The sequence below is a fragment of the Erythrolamprus reginae genome, chromosome 3 (assembly GCF_031021105.1).
Source record: "Erythrolamprus reginae isolate rEryReg1 chromosome 3, rEryReg1.hap1, whole genome shotgun sequence".
NCBI classification, from domain to species: domain Eukaryota; kingdom Metazoa; phylum Chordata; class Lepidosauria; order Squamata; family Dipsadidae; genus Erythrolamprus; species Erythrolamprus reginae.
In genome coordinates, this window is record NC_091952.1 from 86,108,778 (window position 1) to 86,126,293 (window position 17,516).

The 17,516-nt window shown below is 37.7% G+C and overlaps 1 protein-coding gene across 3 annotated transcripts in view; it reads right to left on the reverse strand.

Moving 5' to 3' along the window:
• SLC35D1 (solute carrier family 35 member D1) overlaps window positions 1-17,516 on the reverse strand; it is a 64,374-nt gene that overhangs the window by 24,335 nt on the left and 22,523 nt on the right. For 2 of the 3 annotated variants that reach the window (XM_070746126.1, XM_070746124.1), the window contains exons 9-11: window positions 13,622-13,689; window positions 10,403-10,481; window positions 9,835-9,917 (exon numbers count right to left, since the gene is read on the reverse strand). In XM_070746126.1, coding sequence (XP_070602227.1) covers window positions 9,835-9,917; window positions 10,403-10,481; window positions 13,622-13,689 — 230 coding nt within the window. Of the gene's footprint in view, window positions 1-1,976; window positions 6,122-9,834; window positions 9,918-10,402; window positions 10,482-13,621; window positions 13,690-17,516 lie in introns of those variants that run through there. The other variant, XM_070746123.1, reaches the window with a different exon arrangement.

The following is a 17,516-nucleotide window of genomic DNA, read 5'->3' on the forward strand; positions in this document are numbered from 1 at the left end:
GGTTCAATTGTAGTTCAGAAGAGTTTGATCTGGTGACACCTGATGAAGTGGACAAGGCCATTGGAGCTGTGAGTTCCGCCACCTGTTTACTGGATCCGTGTCCCTCTTGGCTGGTTTCGGCCAGCAGGGAGGTGACACGGAGCTGGGTCCAGGAGATTGTCAACACTTCTCTGGGGAGGGGGTCCTTTCTGGCTCCTTAGGAGGCACTTGTGCGCCCCCTCCTCAAGAAGCCTTCCCTAGACCCAGCCATTCTTAACAACTACCGTCCAGTCTCCAACCTTCCCTTTATGGGGAAGGTTGTTGAGAAGGTGGTGGCACTCCAACTCCAACAGTCCTTGGAAGAAGCCGATTATCTAGGCCCTCAACAGTCAGGATTCAGGCCTGGCTACAGCACGGAAACTGCTTTGGTCGCGTTGATGGATGATCTCTGGCAGGCCCGGGACAGGGGTTTATCCTCTGTCCTGGTGCTTCTCGACCTCTTAGCGGCTTTCAATACCATCGACCATGGTATCCTGCACCGGCGGGAGGGGTTGGGAGTGGGAGGCACTGTTCTTCAGTGGTTCTCCTCCTACCTCTCTGGTCGGTTGCAGTCGGTGTTAGTGGGGGGTCAGAGGTCGACCTCTAGGTTGCTCCTTTGTGGGGTGCCTCAGGGGTCGGTCCACTTCCCCGTTATTTAATATCTACATGAAACCGCTGGGTGAGATCAACCAAGGGCATGGGGTGAGGTATCATCAGTATGCTGATGATACCCAGCTTTACATCTCCACCCCATGTCCAGTCAATGAAGCAGTGGAAGTGATGTGCCGGTGCCTGGAGGCTGTTGGGGTCTGGATGGGTGTCAACAGATTCAAACTCAACCCTGATAAGATGGAGTGGCTGTGGGTTTTGCCTCCCAATGACAATCCCATCTGTCCATCCATCACCCTGAGGGGGGGAATTACTGACCCCCTCAGAGAGGGTTCACAACTTGGGTGTCCTCCTCGATCCACGGCTAACATTAGAAAACCATCTTTTAGCTGTGGCGAGGGGGGCGTTTGCCCAGGTCCGCCTGGTGCACCAATTGGGACCAGGAGTCACTGCTCACAGTCACTCATGCCCTCATCGAGGTTCAATTACTGTAACGCTCTCTACATGGGGCTCCCTTTGAAGCGTGTTCGGAAACTTCAGATTGTGCAAAATGCAGCTGCAAGAGCAATCCTGGGCTTACCTAGGTATGCCCATGTTACACCAACACTCCAGAGATCAGTTTCCAGTCACAATTCAAAGTGTTGGTCATGACCTATAAAGCCCTTCATGGCATCGGGCCAGAATATCTCTGAGACCGCCTTCTGCCGCACGAATCCCAGCGACCGGTTAGGTTCCACAGAGTTGGCCTTCTCTGGGTCCGGTCGACTAAACAATGTCTGGTGGGACCCAGGGGAAGAGCCTTCTCTGTGGCGGCCCCGACCTTCTGGAACCAGCTGCCCCCAGAGATTAGAACTGCCCCCACCCTCCTTGCCTTTCGCAAACTTCTTAAAACTCACCTTTGACGCCAGGCATGGGGGAACTGAGATATTTCCCCTGGGCCTATACAGTTTATGCATGGTATATTTGTATGTATGTTTCTTTTTAATAAGGGTTTTTTAGTGATTTTAATTATTAGATTTGTTATATATTGTATCATTACTGTTGTGAGCCGCCCCGAGTCTACGGAGAGGGGCAGCACACAAATCTAATAAATAATAATAATAATAATAATAATAATAATAATAATAATACCACCTTGAGTTATTTGTAAAAAAGAAAAAATATAAAACTATATAATGACTGGTTTTACAAATGAGATTTTACTATTGAATTTGTTACACCATTAAGAGTTCACCAAAAAGTGGTTCCAAAGCCTAAGATAATTAACAGTATAATACCTAAAGTATAGTATTCCTAAATCTATTGTCACTAAAATATTAAAAGTCATATAAAAGCCAAATAAAAAAATGTAAATGGAGACAATCTTGATTTATTTAAGCCAGTACAAAAATACATAGCACATAAAAAGTTATACATTAAAAATGTTTATTTCTTATGCTGGATTGTTCTATGTAAGAAAAATAGTAACAGGAAGTTTGACAGTGTAGAAAATAAAACTATAAGACTTGCTTACCTAGGCAGTATATATATTTTCTAAAACTTGGCACTAAAAATGTGTATTTTACAAAAAAGGCAAATGAACTGATAACTATTTAATATGGCAGTAAATCTACCCAGTAGATTAACATTTTGTCTAACAAGTACCTGAGAGCAACTGCCTCAGTAGAGCAGGTTAACAAAAATACAATAATTTGAATTATGAAAATTCCAGTCTTAATAGCATCCCTTATTCTACATGTTTATTTGCATAAATTGTCCACAAGCATTTTATGCGAATTTTGGTGCACAGTATAATTAAGGGTAACAGTAGACCAAGGCAGCTGTGTGCTAAGTAATCCATTTTTTAGCTTGCATCACCTAAATGCTACCATTATCTATTTAACAAGCCAGCATTAAGTAGACAAAATAAAATTCTAGTATAATAGATCCCTTAATCTACCTTCAAAGTCAAGATAGTTCATTCTTCTAAGTAGCTGGCAGGTGCAAAATCTAGTTAAATCATTTTCATTAAAATATTGGCTCTGATAATTGTTTTATAGCAGTTAGAGAAACTGCACATCTTTTTGTAGAACTGACTCTTTTGTGATCTGCAGAACCACCTACAACCATAATGTTTAAATTCAGCGGCAAAACAGGAATAATTGTAGGAATAATCTCCCATGGTTTAGAATTGAAAACAGAAAAAAAGAAACCAACAACTCCCAAATATGCAAACAAGGCAAGGGGGAAACATTCCAAATTTCACTATTCCATTTCCTCTCCAAAATTGTTGCTGGATGGGACAGCATTTACGCAAAAGAAAAACAAAGAACCCATAACATTTAAAAAGTTGCTTCTTGCTTGAATGGACAATGTTCTAGTGATCAAAGATTACAATGCGCCTATTGCTAATGGTTGAGGGGGTATCTCATGCGGAGAGCAGGGCTTGTTTTTCAAATCGCAATAAACCTATTGAAAGACTTGCACATGTACTTCACATCTCAATAACAACAATAAATTTGCTGCATTATAGATAAGAGTATTTCCGAGGCCTTGTGGTAGTGAAGCTCCAGGATTCTCTTTGCTTTACATTAGGATAGACTATTTCAGAATAACTGTTATAGTTACCCACTCTGCATATTGCAAGTATGCATTCTGAAGTTCTGTGTTTCCTTTCAACAGTTTAAGGCTAAGAGAATGTATTTTAAAGTGCGCCAAACAATCTGTGCAATCTCAGACAGCAATTTACTGCTGGGATAGCATTTCTTGTTAGTATTGTTGCAATGTCCAGCATAATTCTTTGCCCCCCTCTAACAAAGTCAAATATGCAAAATAATAATAATTACATGCTAAATAATGTCTCCAGAACACATAATTCAGCTTTTGGTGCCAGATCGGGAATGACTGCATATATTTAACACAATATGTAAGATTTACCTGTTTCACAGACTTTAATTTAGAGTTAAATTTAACCCACTAAGCCATTAAAGACATAACTGTACCTTACATGCAAAATCACGGGGATAGAGAAAAACAGACAAGATAATCTTGAGGCCCACTGAGGGGGAACAGGTTATATTACTTCATTTTTGTTAAGTGTGGCAATTTTGTTAGTGTGAACATTTTGGCACCACTTCCTCAGATTTGACAATTATGAACCAGGATTTGTCTAGAATCTAGATAAGAAGCATGTCCTTGGGATGAAATTCACTTACAATCTCAACTTCTTGGATGAAAAATCTTTTAAGTTCCTTTTTGAAATTTAGAAAACCTGCAATACTTTAGAATGTTTTTAATAATTAAAAGGTTCTTAAGTTCTATTAAAAGGCATAGGTTTTTATGAGTTGTAGCTCACTTTATTGGATGCATGAAGTGGCTAAACAGAAGAAGGATTTGGAAAAAAAAGAAAAGAATGCAACAAGTGGAGGAGAAAAGGGTAGTTATGCATATGCAGGTTACATAGAGGACAAATTATAAGTACCTCATGAATTAGTAATAGCAATGTTATTAAAAATCATTTTTGTGTTAAACCTTGCATAGCCTGAAGTTATTTTATGTGCGTTGATCCTAGTGTAGTTTTGTTTTAAAATTGCAAATATGAGCTACAATTCATAAAAGCTTGTGCCCTTTAATGAAATCTTGTTAGTAAAAAAAAAAAAAAAAATCTTACTATCTACCATAGATTTTTGCAGGGGTGAAATTCAAATTTTTTCAAAATTGTGGCTGTGACTGGGTGGCCCCGGCAGGGGAGGGATAGTGCAAAATCTCCATTCCCACTCCACTCTGGGACCAGCCAGAGATGGTGTTTGCTGGTTCTCTGAACTACTCAAAATTTCCATTAGCGGTTCTCTAGAACCTGCTGAATTTCACCCCTGGATTTTTGGCTGCCAATCTCACAGAGTTCTCCTTAATGATGTCTTTAATGTTTAAAAGAGATTATTATAGTTGGAATCTGTATGTACAAGGCCAGGAATTTGTGGTTTTCACGGAGTCAAATAAACTGAAGCTGGGTTTTCTTTAGTGAAAAGTAAACTGGATTTCATTCAGCAGAAATTTTGCTTTGAGCCATTTTTTCAAACATGGTCTGAATTTGACAGATAGCTCCTTAAAATTCAGAATTTTCTCTATAAACATTATCTAGATACTAGTTTTCCTTATGTTTCAGTGTAAGTGGGTGAGAGGCCTATAACAAGGCAACTGATAGTAGAATATTGTTGGAGACATAGTAAATATGATTTGATTTGCAACAATATGAAAATCTCAAACAGATACAAAAGCTTCATTTGCAAGGCTGGTAAATCTCCTTTGAAAACAGCGTCTACACATCAGTGTGAACACTCCAGATGTCACTTTCTTCAAAATGGGCCCTGTTTAATGATTTAGTATGATATGTGAACCTATTTCAAAAAGGATACTAGAGTTGATAGACTGGGGGCATAACTTCCAACAGCCTGCTTTTCTATGTTCAAAGAGCTTCAATAAATGTTTGCAAAATATTTTTTCCCAGAAATAAATGTGCATTTCAAAACCTTAAATCATCGAAGGGCAAACAGTCTTTTTAAAAAGCTATAACCTTTTTAAAAAAGTGATGAAATTTTTTCTTTTAAAAAGGACATTGATTGCATAGGAAAAAGTAAGTAAATAAAAGAAAAACTTTTACTGGGGTAAAACACTCACGTTTTAGCACTGTACTTTGTTTTTCTCATTTCTTCAAGAGAAAAATGCCTTTAAAACCTTACTTTTTAGAACATTTATCTGTTCTTTATCTGTAGCAGGTACTGATAAGTCTATATAGTTTAAAAACAGTTCTGACCAAGATAAACCGAACAATGTGTAACACACACTTAAAAGTGCTTTGCTAGGTTCAGGGGGGGAAATTAGATGGGACATTGACAAGTCCCACATTTGTTTGGGTAACATTTCTGTTGACTGTGACTGTAGGTCTACCTTCCCCACAAACTTCAGCTCAGAGTATCTTCTTATTTATACACAGCTTCATGCAACGAGATGTAGGAACTACATTTCATTCATACAGATTGCATGACTTCAAGGAAAATGCAGTTAAAGTTGGAGGGTTCAACAAGCCAAAGCCATGAGAGCCTGAACAACAGGCTTGCTTGATTTCATTGATGCATTTTCTTGCTGCACCCAATCCTGACCAACACTTTTGCTGCATTTGAGATTACTAATCCTGTTTCACTACACACACAATTCCTTGCAGCTTAAATGCAATCTATTCATCGTATGTGCAGTCCACTATAAATAACTGATTTCAAATGTGGGAATCTTCAGTTTGTGCAAATACGAAGTAGCCATCCCATTCCAATTCAGACACTGCATACTACAGTGATTGGTCAACAACATCTTGCTAAAAAGTGAGAATTACTCTGGTAAGTGTGCTTTTTCTCATACAGCGCTTTTCCCTTTAATGTCCATCTTGATGCTAGCTTCAGACTGTTTATTTATTTGTTCTTCTGTAAAAGTGATGTAGGAATATACGAGGCTTCCAGCAATGCTGCAAAACATTAGCATTTAGAATTAATAAACAAATAATGTCTTCAGGAAATATTAAATGGGTGGTCAGTACTGTCGCAGTCATGGACAGACACCCACAAGGCCCTCACTAAAATCTTTGTGTGTCCCCCAGCCAGATACCATGTCTCCTCACCCACACCCCACCCACAATTTGTTTGTTTGTATATTTGTTTGTTTGTTTGTTTTGTCCAATACACAATGAGGGTTTTAGTTGGTCTATACATACATACATACATACATACATACATACATACATACATACATACATACATACATATACACATAGTAAAATACATGATGAAGGTTATAGAGGAGATACTCATAGTAAAATATATCTAAGAAAGAATAGAAAAGAAGATATAGTAATAGAACATCAATGAAAGAATAGAAGAGATATAGGAATATCCTATTCTTCCTACACAGAAACTGCTCATATTTACTACATTTTATTTCAGCCATAGAAACAAAAGTGGAATTACCATATTTTTGGTGTATAAGACACACCATTTTCCTCCCTAAAAGAGGCTGATAATTAGGGTGCATCTTATACTCTGAATGTAGCCTTTTTCCCCAGCCCTAACTAGCTGCTAACGATCTTCCCAGCATTTTTACTCTCTGCAAAGAATGTTTTTCAAACTATGTCTTTGTAAGGGTTTTTTTTCCATTGCTTTACTTGCTCCAGATGTTTCCTTCCAGCCCTAACCAGGTGCTAGCGATGTTCCCAGCTCTTACCAGCTTGCAAACTCTTTCATTGTTACTCTTTATAATTTTTTTAAGCCCTTAACCAGGGGATAATATAATGTGCTGAAGCTGACCAGACTAAGGACACTAACCAGATGAATATCTGGTGAGCAGATTCTTTTTTCTATTTTCCTCCCCAAAAAATTAGGTGCGTCTTATATTCCGATGCATCTTATACTCTGAAAAATACGATATTTTAATTCCTTCTGTATTGTGGATATGAAGAATAGAAGGTTTTGAATATGAGGGCATGTTGTGAATATATCTGAGAGGCATGTTTGAAAGTGACCTATTTGCTCAAGCAGCTGCTGCCAGATACTTGATAGGTCAAAATAGCTGATGCTTTAAACCCAAAGGTATCTTCTTTTTTTAAATGGTCAATTCTTATCTGAAATCAGTGTCACCTGCTGGGGCTCACATGACAACATGTGCATCATGACATTACAGGTAATCCTCGACTTACAACCACAACTGAGCCCTAAATTTTTCTTGCCAAGTGAGGCAGTTAAGTGAATTATGCCCCTTTTTACGAGCTTTCTTGTCATAGTTGTTAAGTGAATCCCTGCAGTTGTTAAGCTAGTAACAAGGCTTTAGAGTGAATCTAGCCTCCCCACTGACTTTGCTTGTCAGAAGGCCACAAAAGATGTTACATTTCACCTACATTTCCAAGACGTTTCAACTGTCATAAATATGAGTAAGTTGTGAAGCATCCGAATTTTGATCACATGGGGATTGCCAATCTGAAAACCCAAATCCAACCCTTTCTTTGATATCTTATAATAAATTCCATCTTATCCTAGATTTTTCTACTTGCTAAATCTATTTTGAAGTCAGGGTGTTTTGTTTTTTTTTTAATCTTCAAAAAAAGCTTTCCCCGATTTTATCGGAACTACTTGAAATAAAAATAAACACCTTGGTAAAATATTCATTTTAATTGAAGATATTCTTCCAATCAGTGATAATTGAAGATTTTTCCAATTTTTTCTTTTTAAATTTGCAGTAATATTCTATTACAATTATCTTTTTTTTATTGATGAACACTTTGCCATTAGCCAAATCCCTAAATATTTTACTTTTTAAATCACCTGCATGTCTGTTATTTCTTCCAATTGTTTGTCCCAATTTTTAGTGAGATTTTTAGTTATCATTTTTGTTTTATTTTTGTTAATTTTAAGTCCCACCACTTCTCCGATTTCTTCATTTTTAAAAATTAATTTAGGTCCTGGTTCAAGTGGCTCTTCTATTATAAATGCTAAATCATTGGCAAATGCTTGAACTTTATTTTCTTCTTTTCTAATACTTAATCCTTTAATTTCCTATTCTTCTTTAATTTTTTATTAATAAAGTTTCCAGCGTTAATATAAACAAAAGAGAAGATAATAGACATCCTTGTCTTATACCCTTTCCAATATTACATTTTTCAGTACAATCCCCATTCACTATAACTCTAGCCCTTTGTTAACCTAACCCTAACCCTTCATAGCTCGTTATGTATATTTATGGCTTAAATTTGCTTTACAGTGTTCCCTCGATTTCCGCTGGGGATGCGTTCCGAGGCCGCCCGCGAAAGTTGAATTTCCGCGAAGTAGGGATGCGGAAGTAAATACACCATTTTTGGCTATGGACAGTATCACAAGCCTTCCCTTAACACTTTAAACCCCTAAATTACCATTTCCCATTCCCTTAACAATCATTTATTCACCATTATTACTGGTACTCACTATTGAATAAGACACTTAGTGATCCTGATATTTATAAACATAATTATTTATTAACAATAATCTTTTTTTTGTTATTTATTTGCAAAAATTATTAGTTTGGTGATGACATATGACGTCATTGGGTGGGAAAAACCGTGGTATAGGAAAAAAAAGTGAAGTATTTTTTAATTAATATTTTTTGAAAAAGCGTGGTATAGGCTATTCGCGAAGTTCGAACCCGCGAAAATCGAGGGAACACTGTATTCCCACCAGTACTCTTATAGAAGTTGTTCCCATTTAAGACTATAGTGAATACTAGAAGAAAATGTTAACATCTACCTATAAATAGGCAATTTAAAAAATTCCTCCATATTTTAATACTTTCATTTGATCACATAGAAAATGAAATTTTATCAGAATTGTTGATTTAAAGTTAACCTCATATGAATATTTCTCTAACTCCAGTTTTCCCATTTCTATTGCAATACGTTTTTAATTTCTTAATCATGCTTTGATTCAGAAATAATTTAGTAAATAGGTTGATCTTATAAGGCTTTCATTCAAACCAACATAAGGCCAAACTGAATAATTTAAAAATTAATTATAGTACCCAAATGAGATATATCATTGTTTTTCACTATTTATGTATTTATTAAATTTATTTGCACCTATTGCACCACGCAAGGACTATATCCTTGAATTATGTCCTTTATACACTTTTGAGATAACAACAATCCATAGCCGAAGAAACTGTAAGTGAATAAACCTAAAACTCATATATCAATAAAAACAATTAGCTAACTAGCAGTCGTATGATTAAATAATCCTAGAAGCCAAGCAAAGCCTACAAGTATAATTCAGACAACAAAGATCTCCAATATATTCAGTAGTCTCATGCAGCACAATAATATGGCCCGAATCCTCAGAGAGGGGCGGCATATAAATCCCATTAAATGAATGAATGAATAAATAAATAAATAAAATAAATAAATAGAATGTATTTCATATTTTTGTTATATATTTTTCCCTACCGCTTCATCTGCAACTCCCAAAATGTGTACTAATATATGAAAAGTATATCATAATATTAATCTTAATAGCTCCTTAAATGTAATATATTTCCAAGTTCTATAGGATTTGTTTCCAGGCTAGTTGCTGCAGCAAAGCTATTATAAGCACCTTTTCATAGAATCCATAATGAACTTGCATAATTAGTCCATTTATTTCTTTAAAAGGTAGATACTTTGCTTACCTAATATTTAATCCTACAAAATTTGTCCATGTGAAAATATAATCTCCTCCAAAGAACATTCCTATGTAAGTTATTAGTATATTCTGGAAGTAAAGAAATAAACAGAATTTAAGCTTTTAAACAGAGTGTTTAGATATACTTATCAGATAGAATATATTATGTTCATAAAGTGACATAATACTTTAAAATATTTATAAAACAATGAAGAAAAAGAGCACTGTCCCAGCATTAAAAGAAACAAATGCAATCTGATTACCTTAACAATTAGATTTAAAATTTCTATAAGAAATATGAAATCCCACAGCTCTGCCACATCATCTCCATCTGTCAGCTTTTCCCACACATACTGCATTTGTTAAACATTTGTTAAACCATTTCACTCACACATAGATAAAGGCCAATCCAGGTCACAAGCTTTTCTATATCAAGCTAATACAATATTCTGTTATGATTTTCCTTCCAATATGTAACACCCTCTCCCCCAAAGGTTGGGGTGAATTTTGTCTATTTTTCAAAGAAAACTTGCAAAATGAGACATTTATTCGTTCTAAAAATTTAAAGAGCTTACCTTAATACAGCCAACTATTGTAGTTGTAAGGGCAGAGTTATACTGAGTGCAAAGTACTGTTGAATACATCAGAATAAACCTATATAAGATAAACAAGATTTTGGCAATCAATTTAATATCATTCAGATATTAATATCATTAATATCATTCAGATATTAATATCAAAGACAGATGAGTAGTCAATTTCTGGAAAATAAGAAACTGACTATGTACAGTAATTCCTGATTTTTTGGCAGGAATGTTTTTAAAGATACTGGGTTAAGAGACTCTTTTGAGGTCCCCTAGAGCAGCGTTTCCCAACCGGTGTGCCGCGGCACACTAGTGTGCCGTGAGACACGGTCAGGTGTGCCGTGAAGCTCCTAGGGAAGTTCCAGCTGGGCGGGGCGCTGCCGGTGCCTCCGAGCTCCCACTTGCAGCTGTCCCCCGGCTCCTGCCCGTTGCCGCAGTTTCTGGCGCTCTCCTGCTGGGCCCCAAAGAAGGAAGGCGGGAAAAAGGAGAGCTTCATTCTTCGCACCTCCTTTTTCCTGCCTTCCTTCTTTGGGGCCCAGCAGGAGAGCTCCAGAAACCGCGGCATCCGGCAGGAGCCAGGGACAGCTGCGAGTGGGAGCTCGGAGGCACCGGCAGTGCCCCGCCCAGCTGGAGTTCCCTGGCGTCGGCGGCAAGTGTCCTTTGGGGCCCGGCGGGAGGGCACTGGCAGTGGGAGCGGGAGGGTGCCGGCTGCAGTGGCCCCAGGCGGTCGCGGGGAGATGGGGGCGGCGAGAGGGAGCTCCAGGTCGGAGGCACCGGCAGCGCCCCGCCCAGTTGGAGTTCCCTGGCATCGGCGGCAAGTGTCCTTTGGGGCCTGGCGGGAGAGCACTGGCGGTGGGAGCGGGAGGGTGCCGGCTGCAGCGGCCCCAGGCAGTCACGGGGAGATGGGGGCGGCGAGAGGGAGCTCCAGGGCGGAGGCACCGACGGTGGCGGTTGGACGTGCTGCTGGACGCCGTACATGCTGGCGCTGCGGGGCTGGCATATACGGTGTCCAGCAGCACGTCCAGCTGCCATCGTCAGGGCATCCGCTCGCAGTCAGCCGAGAGAGAGAGAAAGAAAGAGAGACATAGCAAGAGAGGCAGAGAGAGAGAGAGGGAAAGAAAGAGAGACATAGCAAGAGAGAGAGAGAAAGACATAGCAAGAGGCAGAGAGAGAGAGAAAGAGACACAGATAGAGAGAGACATAGCAAGAAAGAAAGAGAAAGGGAGAAAGAGAGACATAGCAAGAGAGGCAGAGAGAGAGAAAGAAAGAGACATATAGCAAGAGACAGTGAAAGAGAGAGAGCAAGAAAGAGAAAAAAGCAAGAGATAGCAAGAGAGACAGAGAGAGAGAGAGCAAGGGAGAGAGAAAGACACAGAGGAAGGGAAGGAGGGAGAGATAAAGAGAGCAAAAAAGAGAGGAAGAAAGAAAGAGGGATGGAGAGAGAGAAATAAGGGAAGGAAGAGAGAGAAATAGAGCGAAAGGGAGGAAGAGAGAGATTTTTTTTGTCTAAACTTTTCTTTAGCCCCCACCCCCCCGCCACCCCGCCCCCCGTTCAATGTTCCCCAGGATTTTGAAAATATGAATAATGTGCCGCGGCTCAAAAAAGGTTGGGAAACACTGCCCTAGAGAACCTGCAATCATTAGATGCCATGTGTATCCTGCAGCTGTGTTATTGGTTTGTTAGTTTACAGCTTCTTTTTGAGTGAAGACAGATGCAAAGAATGTGTTGAGTAGTTCTGCTTTGTCCATATTGTCTAATATTTCTTTGCCATCTTCTCCTTTTAGTTGACCAACTGTTTCTTTTTGTTTGTTTTTACTATTTATGTATTGGAAGAAACTTTTTATTGTCTTTGACTTTTGTTGCTAGACTTAGTTCATACTGATTTTTTGTTTGCCGATTCTGGCTGTCTGTTGGTATTTGGCTTTGGTTATGTATTTGTCTTTTTTTCCATTCAGTTTGTCTGTGAGGTCTTTGTGTAACAATACTGATTTCTTTTTGGATTTCATGTTTTCTTTTTCATCGGGATGGTGTTGTACTGGGCTTCAATAATCATGGTTTTTAAAGTCTCCCAAGCTCCTTGTGTAGTTTTGCCTTTAGGGCTTCTGTCCAAGGGTCCGCTCTCAGGTTTTCTCTAAGTTTGTTGAAGTCCACTTTTCTAAAATCTACGGCTTTAGTGTTGTTGGGTCCTATTGTTTGTGTTGTTGTTGTTGTTGTTGTTATTATTATTATTATTATTAATATTATTATTATTTATTAGATTTGTATGCCGCCCCTCCCCGCAAACTCGGGGTGGAGTTAGCATTATGTTGAACTTTATAATGGTGTGGTCTATCATTTCTTCTCTGTTTGTGAGTATAAGGTCTAATGTGGCTGCCCCTCTAGTTCCTTTCTCTACTTTTTGGACAATGAAGTTGTCTGCAAGGCTGGTTAGGAATTTATTTGATTTTTCACTTGGTGCAGAGTTCCAAGGGATATACTGGATTTTTTTTAATTATTAGATTTTAATTGTTTTTATTGTTGTTATATTTATTCCTATTGTTAACTGCTCAGAATCCATTTTGGAGTGACCGGCATACATATATATATAAAGCATCCAAACTGCCAGTTACATATGCTCTAACTAGACTATAATATCAATCCTGTGAGGTCCATAGTTAATTAAATACTAAAATGCAAAAGAGTAGTAATGCAAAAGGGTTTGCTACATTAGTTGTGTAAAATATCTATGTGGATTAATCACGTTTCTGACAAATTCTCAGTGCTGCCCCAAAACCTAGCCACCTGCACTGTGATCAAAGTCTGTTTGTTCTTAAGTAGCCATTGGAGATAAGCAGTGTTAGAACGGCCAGGATATCTATCGATTATTGGTAGGATGTGACACAAATTCATTGAGAAGGAAGGAAGGAATTTTCAGCTTTAAAATCTCACTCTAGATTAGTCCAGAACAACTATTATAAAAACAATCCAGAATATATTCTAAGGGATATACTGGAATTGGGCATTGTCCCTTTTTGCTACTATTTACGCATGTTGGAGTTGAAAGCTACTGAAATGTGCATGAGGTACTATATATCATTCGTTTTCTGTTGCTGTACCTGCCTGCTGTATTTGATTATATCAGAGAATCCTATACACTAAAATAAAGTTGCCAGAAAGATTTTAACGTGTTGGGGGAAAAATTGGGGAAGCCAAAAATAAAGTATTCTTACCCCATCACACAGGAGAGTGTAAATTGTGCAAGGAAAAGGGTATCTGCCCAACCTTTATATTCCATTGCCTGAAAACAAATTGTATGTATATTAATGGAAAGACAAATCAGGAATATTTTCCATACTATTTCATCCAAGTAAGCTGGAAAAAAATATAGTCAAAATTCATTGGTCAAAATCTAAGTGTAAATGTCTTTTATGTGGAATCTTACACCGTGAAAAATTGTTCATCTCAACAGAAACTAATACAGTATTTGAAAATAAAATCCCATCTTGTGTACCCAATAAAAGAGACAATAGTAATTATAAATAACAGATTTGTTTAACAACAACAACAACAACAACAATAATAATAATAATAATAATAATAATAATAATTTATTAGATTTGTATGCCGCCCCTCTCCGAACTCGGGGCGGCTCACAACAAACGATAAAACAATATATATAGGCACAAATCTAATATTAAGAAAAAAAACTAAAAACCCTATCATAATTAAAAACCAAACAGCACATACATACCACAATGTTTATCATAATGTACCTAAGGTCTAAGATAATAGTACAGCCTATCAATATACATGTATTTTTTAATATTAGAAACATAGAAACATAGAAGTCTGATGGCAGAAAAAGACCTCATGGTCCATCTAGTCTGCCCTTATACTATTTCCTGTATTTTATCTTACAATGGATATATGTTTATCCCAGGCATGTTTAAATTCAGTTACTGTGGATTTACCAACCACGTCTGATGGAAGTTTGTTCCAAGGATCTACTACTCTTTCAGTAAAATAATATTTTCTCATGTTGCTTTTGATCTTTCCCCCAACTAACTTCAGATTGTGTCCCCTTCTTCTTGTGTTCACTTTCCTATTAAAAACACTTCTCCCCTGAACCTTATTTAACCCTTTAACATATTTAAATGTTTCGATCATGTCCCCCCTTTTCCTTCTGTCCTCCAGACTATACAGATTGAGTTAATTAAGTCTTTCCTGATACGTTTTATACTTAAGACCTTCCACCATTTTTGTAGCCCGTCTTTGGACCCGTTCAATTTTGTCAATATCTTTTTGTAGGTGAGGTCTCCAGAACTGAACACAGTATTCTAAATGTGGTCTCACCAGCGCTCTATATAAGGGGATCACAATCTCCCTCTTCCTGCTTGTTATACCTCTAGCTATGCAGCCAAGCATCCTACTTGTTTTTCCTACCGCCCGACCACACTGCTCACCCATTTTGAGACTGTCAGAAATCACTACCCCTAAATCCTTCTCTAATAAATATTTCATAAAATTTGTTTATTAAATTTTTATGTTATCCATCTCTCTATAAGGTGATTATGGGTTGTTAAAATGAAAAAACATCAAAATGTATTTTATCATTGTCCTTTATAATATTTTATCTAGACATCTCTATTGCACAACATTGAAGCTTACTATTTTTTTCAGATGCCTCTGTATCAGAACTCTATGATGAACATACCAAATTGCAACAAAGATCAGAACAAATAATCCAAAGATCTATGAATTTCAATGGTCTATAATGAAACTATGATAGCAGGTCCTACCCATAAATTAGAATGTTTTATGTCTTGATTGCAAAATATTTCCTTAGATATTAGAAGCAATTTCTAGATCAGCTTTTGAGGAAGAGCTGGACTTTGAATAGTCCTTTTTTATTAAAGCCACATAACTACAAGCAGCAATGACTGAAAACTGATTATGACCTGATACAATCTGCAACAGGAGCCAGTTCAGAACACCTGGGATTTTGCATAAAAGTGCAAAAGAAATGCATACCTTAGGATACACAAAGAAAGCTTTAATACAGAAAGCGGATTATGTCTAAGGAATGCATGTCAATAAAGTCCCACAGTTCTACTCAATACATCTTGGCAAATTTTACTCACAAAACAAGATTATCTCCTCCAACTCATGAATGCAAGTTCTGATTAGTAAGTAAACACCTTTTTATTGATGTATACCTCCACAATAGGGAAGAAACTTTACTGCTTCTTCTAACAAGGGTTTTATTTCAAGTAAATAAACAATTACATTGAGTTTGTGTTATGTCTTTTAAAATCTTCCCTTTCACATTCCATTGGAACATAGTCTAATACCTTCCTATTGAAAGATAATGGAACAGCGTCTGGCTGGCAGAGATTCGTTTATGTCAACAATGTAGCATAATACAGTATTGATTTATTGGTTTAATAATAATAATAATAATAATAATAATAATAATAATTTAATAATAATTTATTGGATTTGTATGCCGCCCCTCTCCGTAGACTCGGGGCGGCTAACAACAACAATAAAAACAACATGTACAATCCAATAATAAAAAACAACTAAAACCCCTATTATAAAACAAAACATACACACAAACATACCATGCATAACTTGTAATGGCCTAGGGGGAAGGGCTATCTCAACTCCCCCATGCCTGGCGGTATAAATGAGTCTTGAGTAGTTTACAAAAGACAGGGAGGGTGGGGGCAGTTCTAATCTTTGGGGGGAGTTGGTTCCAGAGGGCCGGAACCGCCACAGAGAAGGCTCTTCCCCCGGGGCCCACCAAACAACATTGTTTAGTCGACGGGACCCGGAGAAGGCCAACTCTGTGGGACCTTATTGGTCGCTGGGATTCGTGCGGTAGCACGCGGTTCCGGAGGTAATCTGGTCCAATGCCATGTAGGGCATTGTAAATTTATTTATGCATTAAATTTGTTTACTGCCCAACTCAATGCAAGGCAAGGCTAGACAATGCTGCGCATATCTTGGGCCAGTCACTGTCTTTCAGCCCAACCCACCTGACAGGGTGGTTGTGAGGAAAATAGGAGGAAAGAAGCTACGTTGGATATGTTTGCCACCTCTAGTTCTTTGTGGGTGGGTGGGAAGTGGGATAGAAATGACAGCAGTTTGGATTTCTTCCCTAAAAATCCCACCCCAAAAGAGATTTTTCAAGTCACAATATACGCTGCTTCTCACAAGCTTCTTCCAAATCTAACCTAAATCTAAATGCATAACTTAAGTGTCTTGCACATAAAAGCTTTGTGTCTACTGATATGCCAGTAGTTTTACTTATAAAACAGTTCAAAAGTGGAGTATAAATTTCTATGTTCGCTATCTTTATATTTGGGAGAGAGGGGTTTTTTCTATGTGCAGTATTCATTCACTTAGAGCAGAATGGAGAACCGGATCCCCACCCCAAACCATATTTAGGAAACTTCATGAAGTAACATGAAAAGCTCATTATGAGAGCAATTCTAAGCCAAACGTTTGCTTGTGGTGTAGGTTTCCTCTTGGAGACATTATTGCACAAAATGTGAACTTACAGTCTGAAAAGGCTCAGCTTAATTAGCATTTTGTTTTGACACGTCTACCATCGTCCAGAGGCAGACAGAAGATAGATTCAAAGAGGAATTGCTTTGGAATGCAAAATCTGTTCCACAAGTTCCAAGTTTATTACACTCACTGATCCAATATTTCGCACAAATCCAAACTTTAAAGTATCAAGAAAATTAGGACCCAGAGGAAAAGATAAAATAGATATGTGAAGTGTGTAAACAGTTGAAGCGTAATTCCTAAGATAGTAGAAAGAGAATAAAATATTAAAGGGAAATAAGATACAAAAAAAAAATCATTGAAATATACACTGCTCAGAAAAATAAAGGGAACACTTGAACAACACAATATAACTCCAAGTAAATCAAACTTCTGTGAAATCAAACTGTCCACTTAGGAAGCAACACTGACAATTGATTTCACATGCTGTTGTGCACATTCAACTTTGTACAGAACAAAGTATTCAATGAGAATATTTCACTCATTCAGATATAAGATGCGTTATTTGAGTGTTCCCTTTATTTTTTTGAGCTGTATATTTACTTTGGT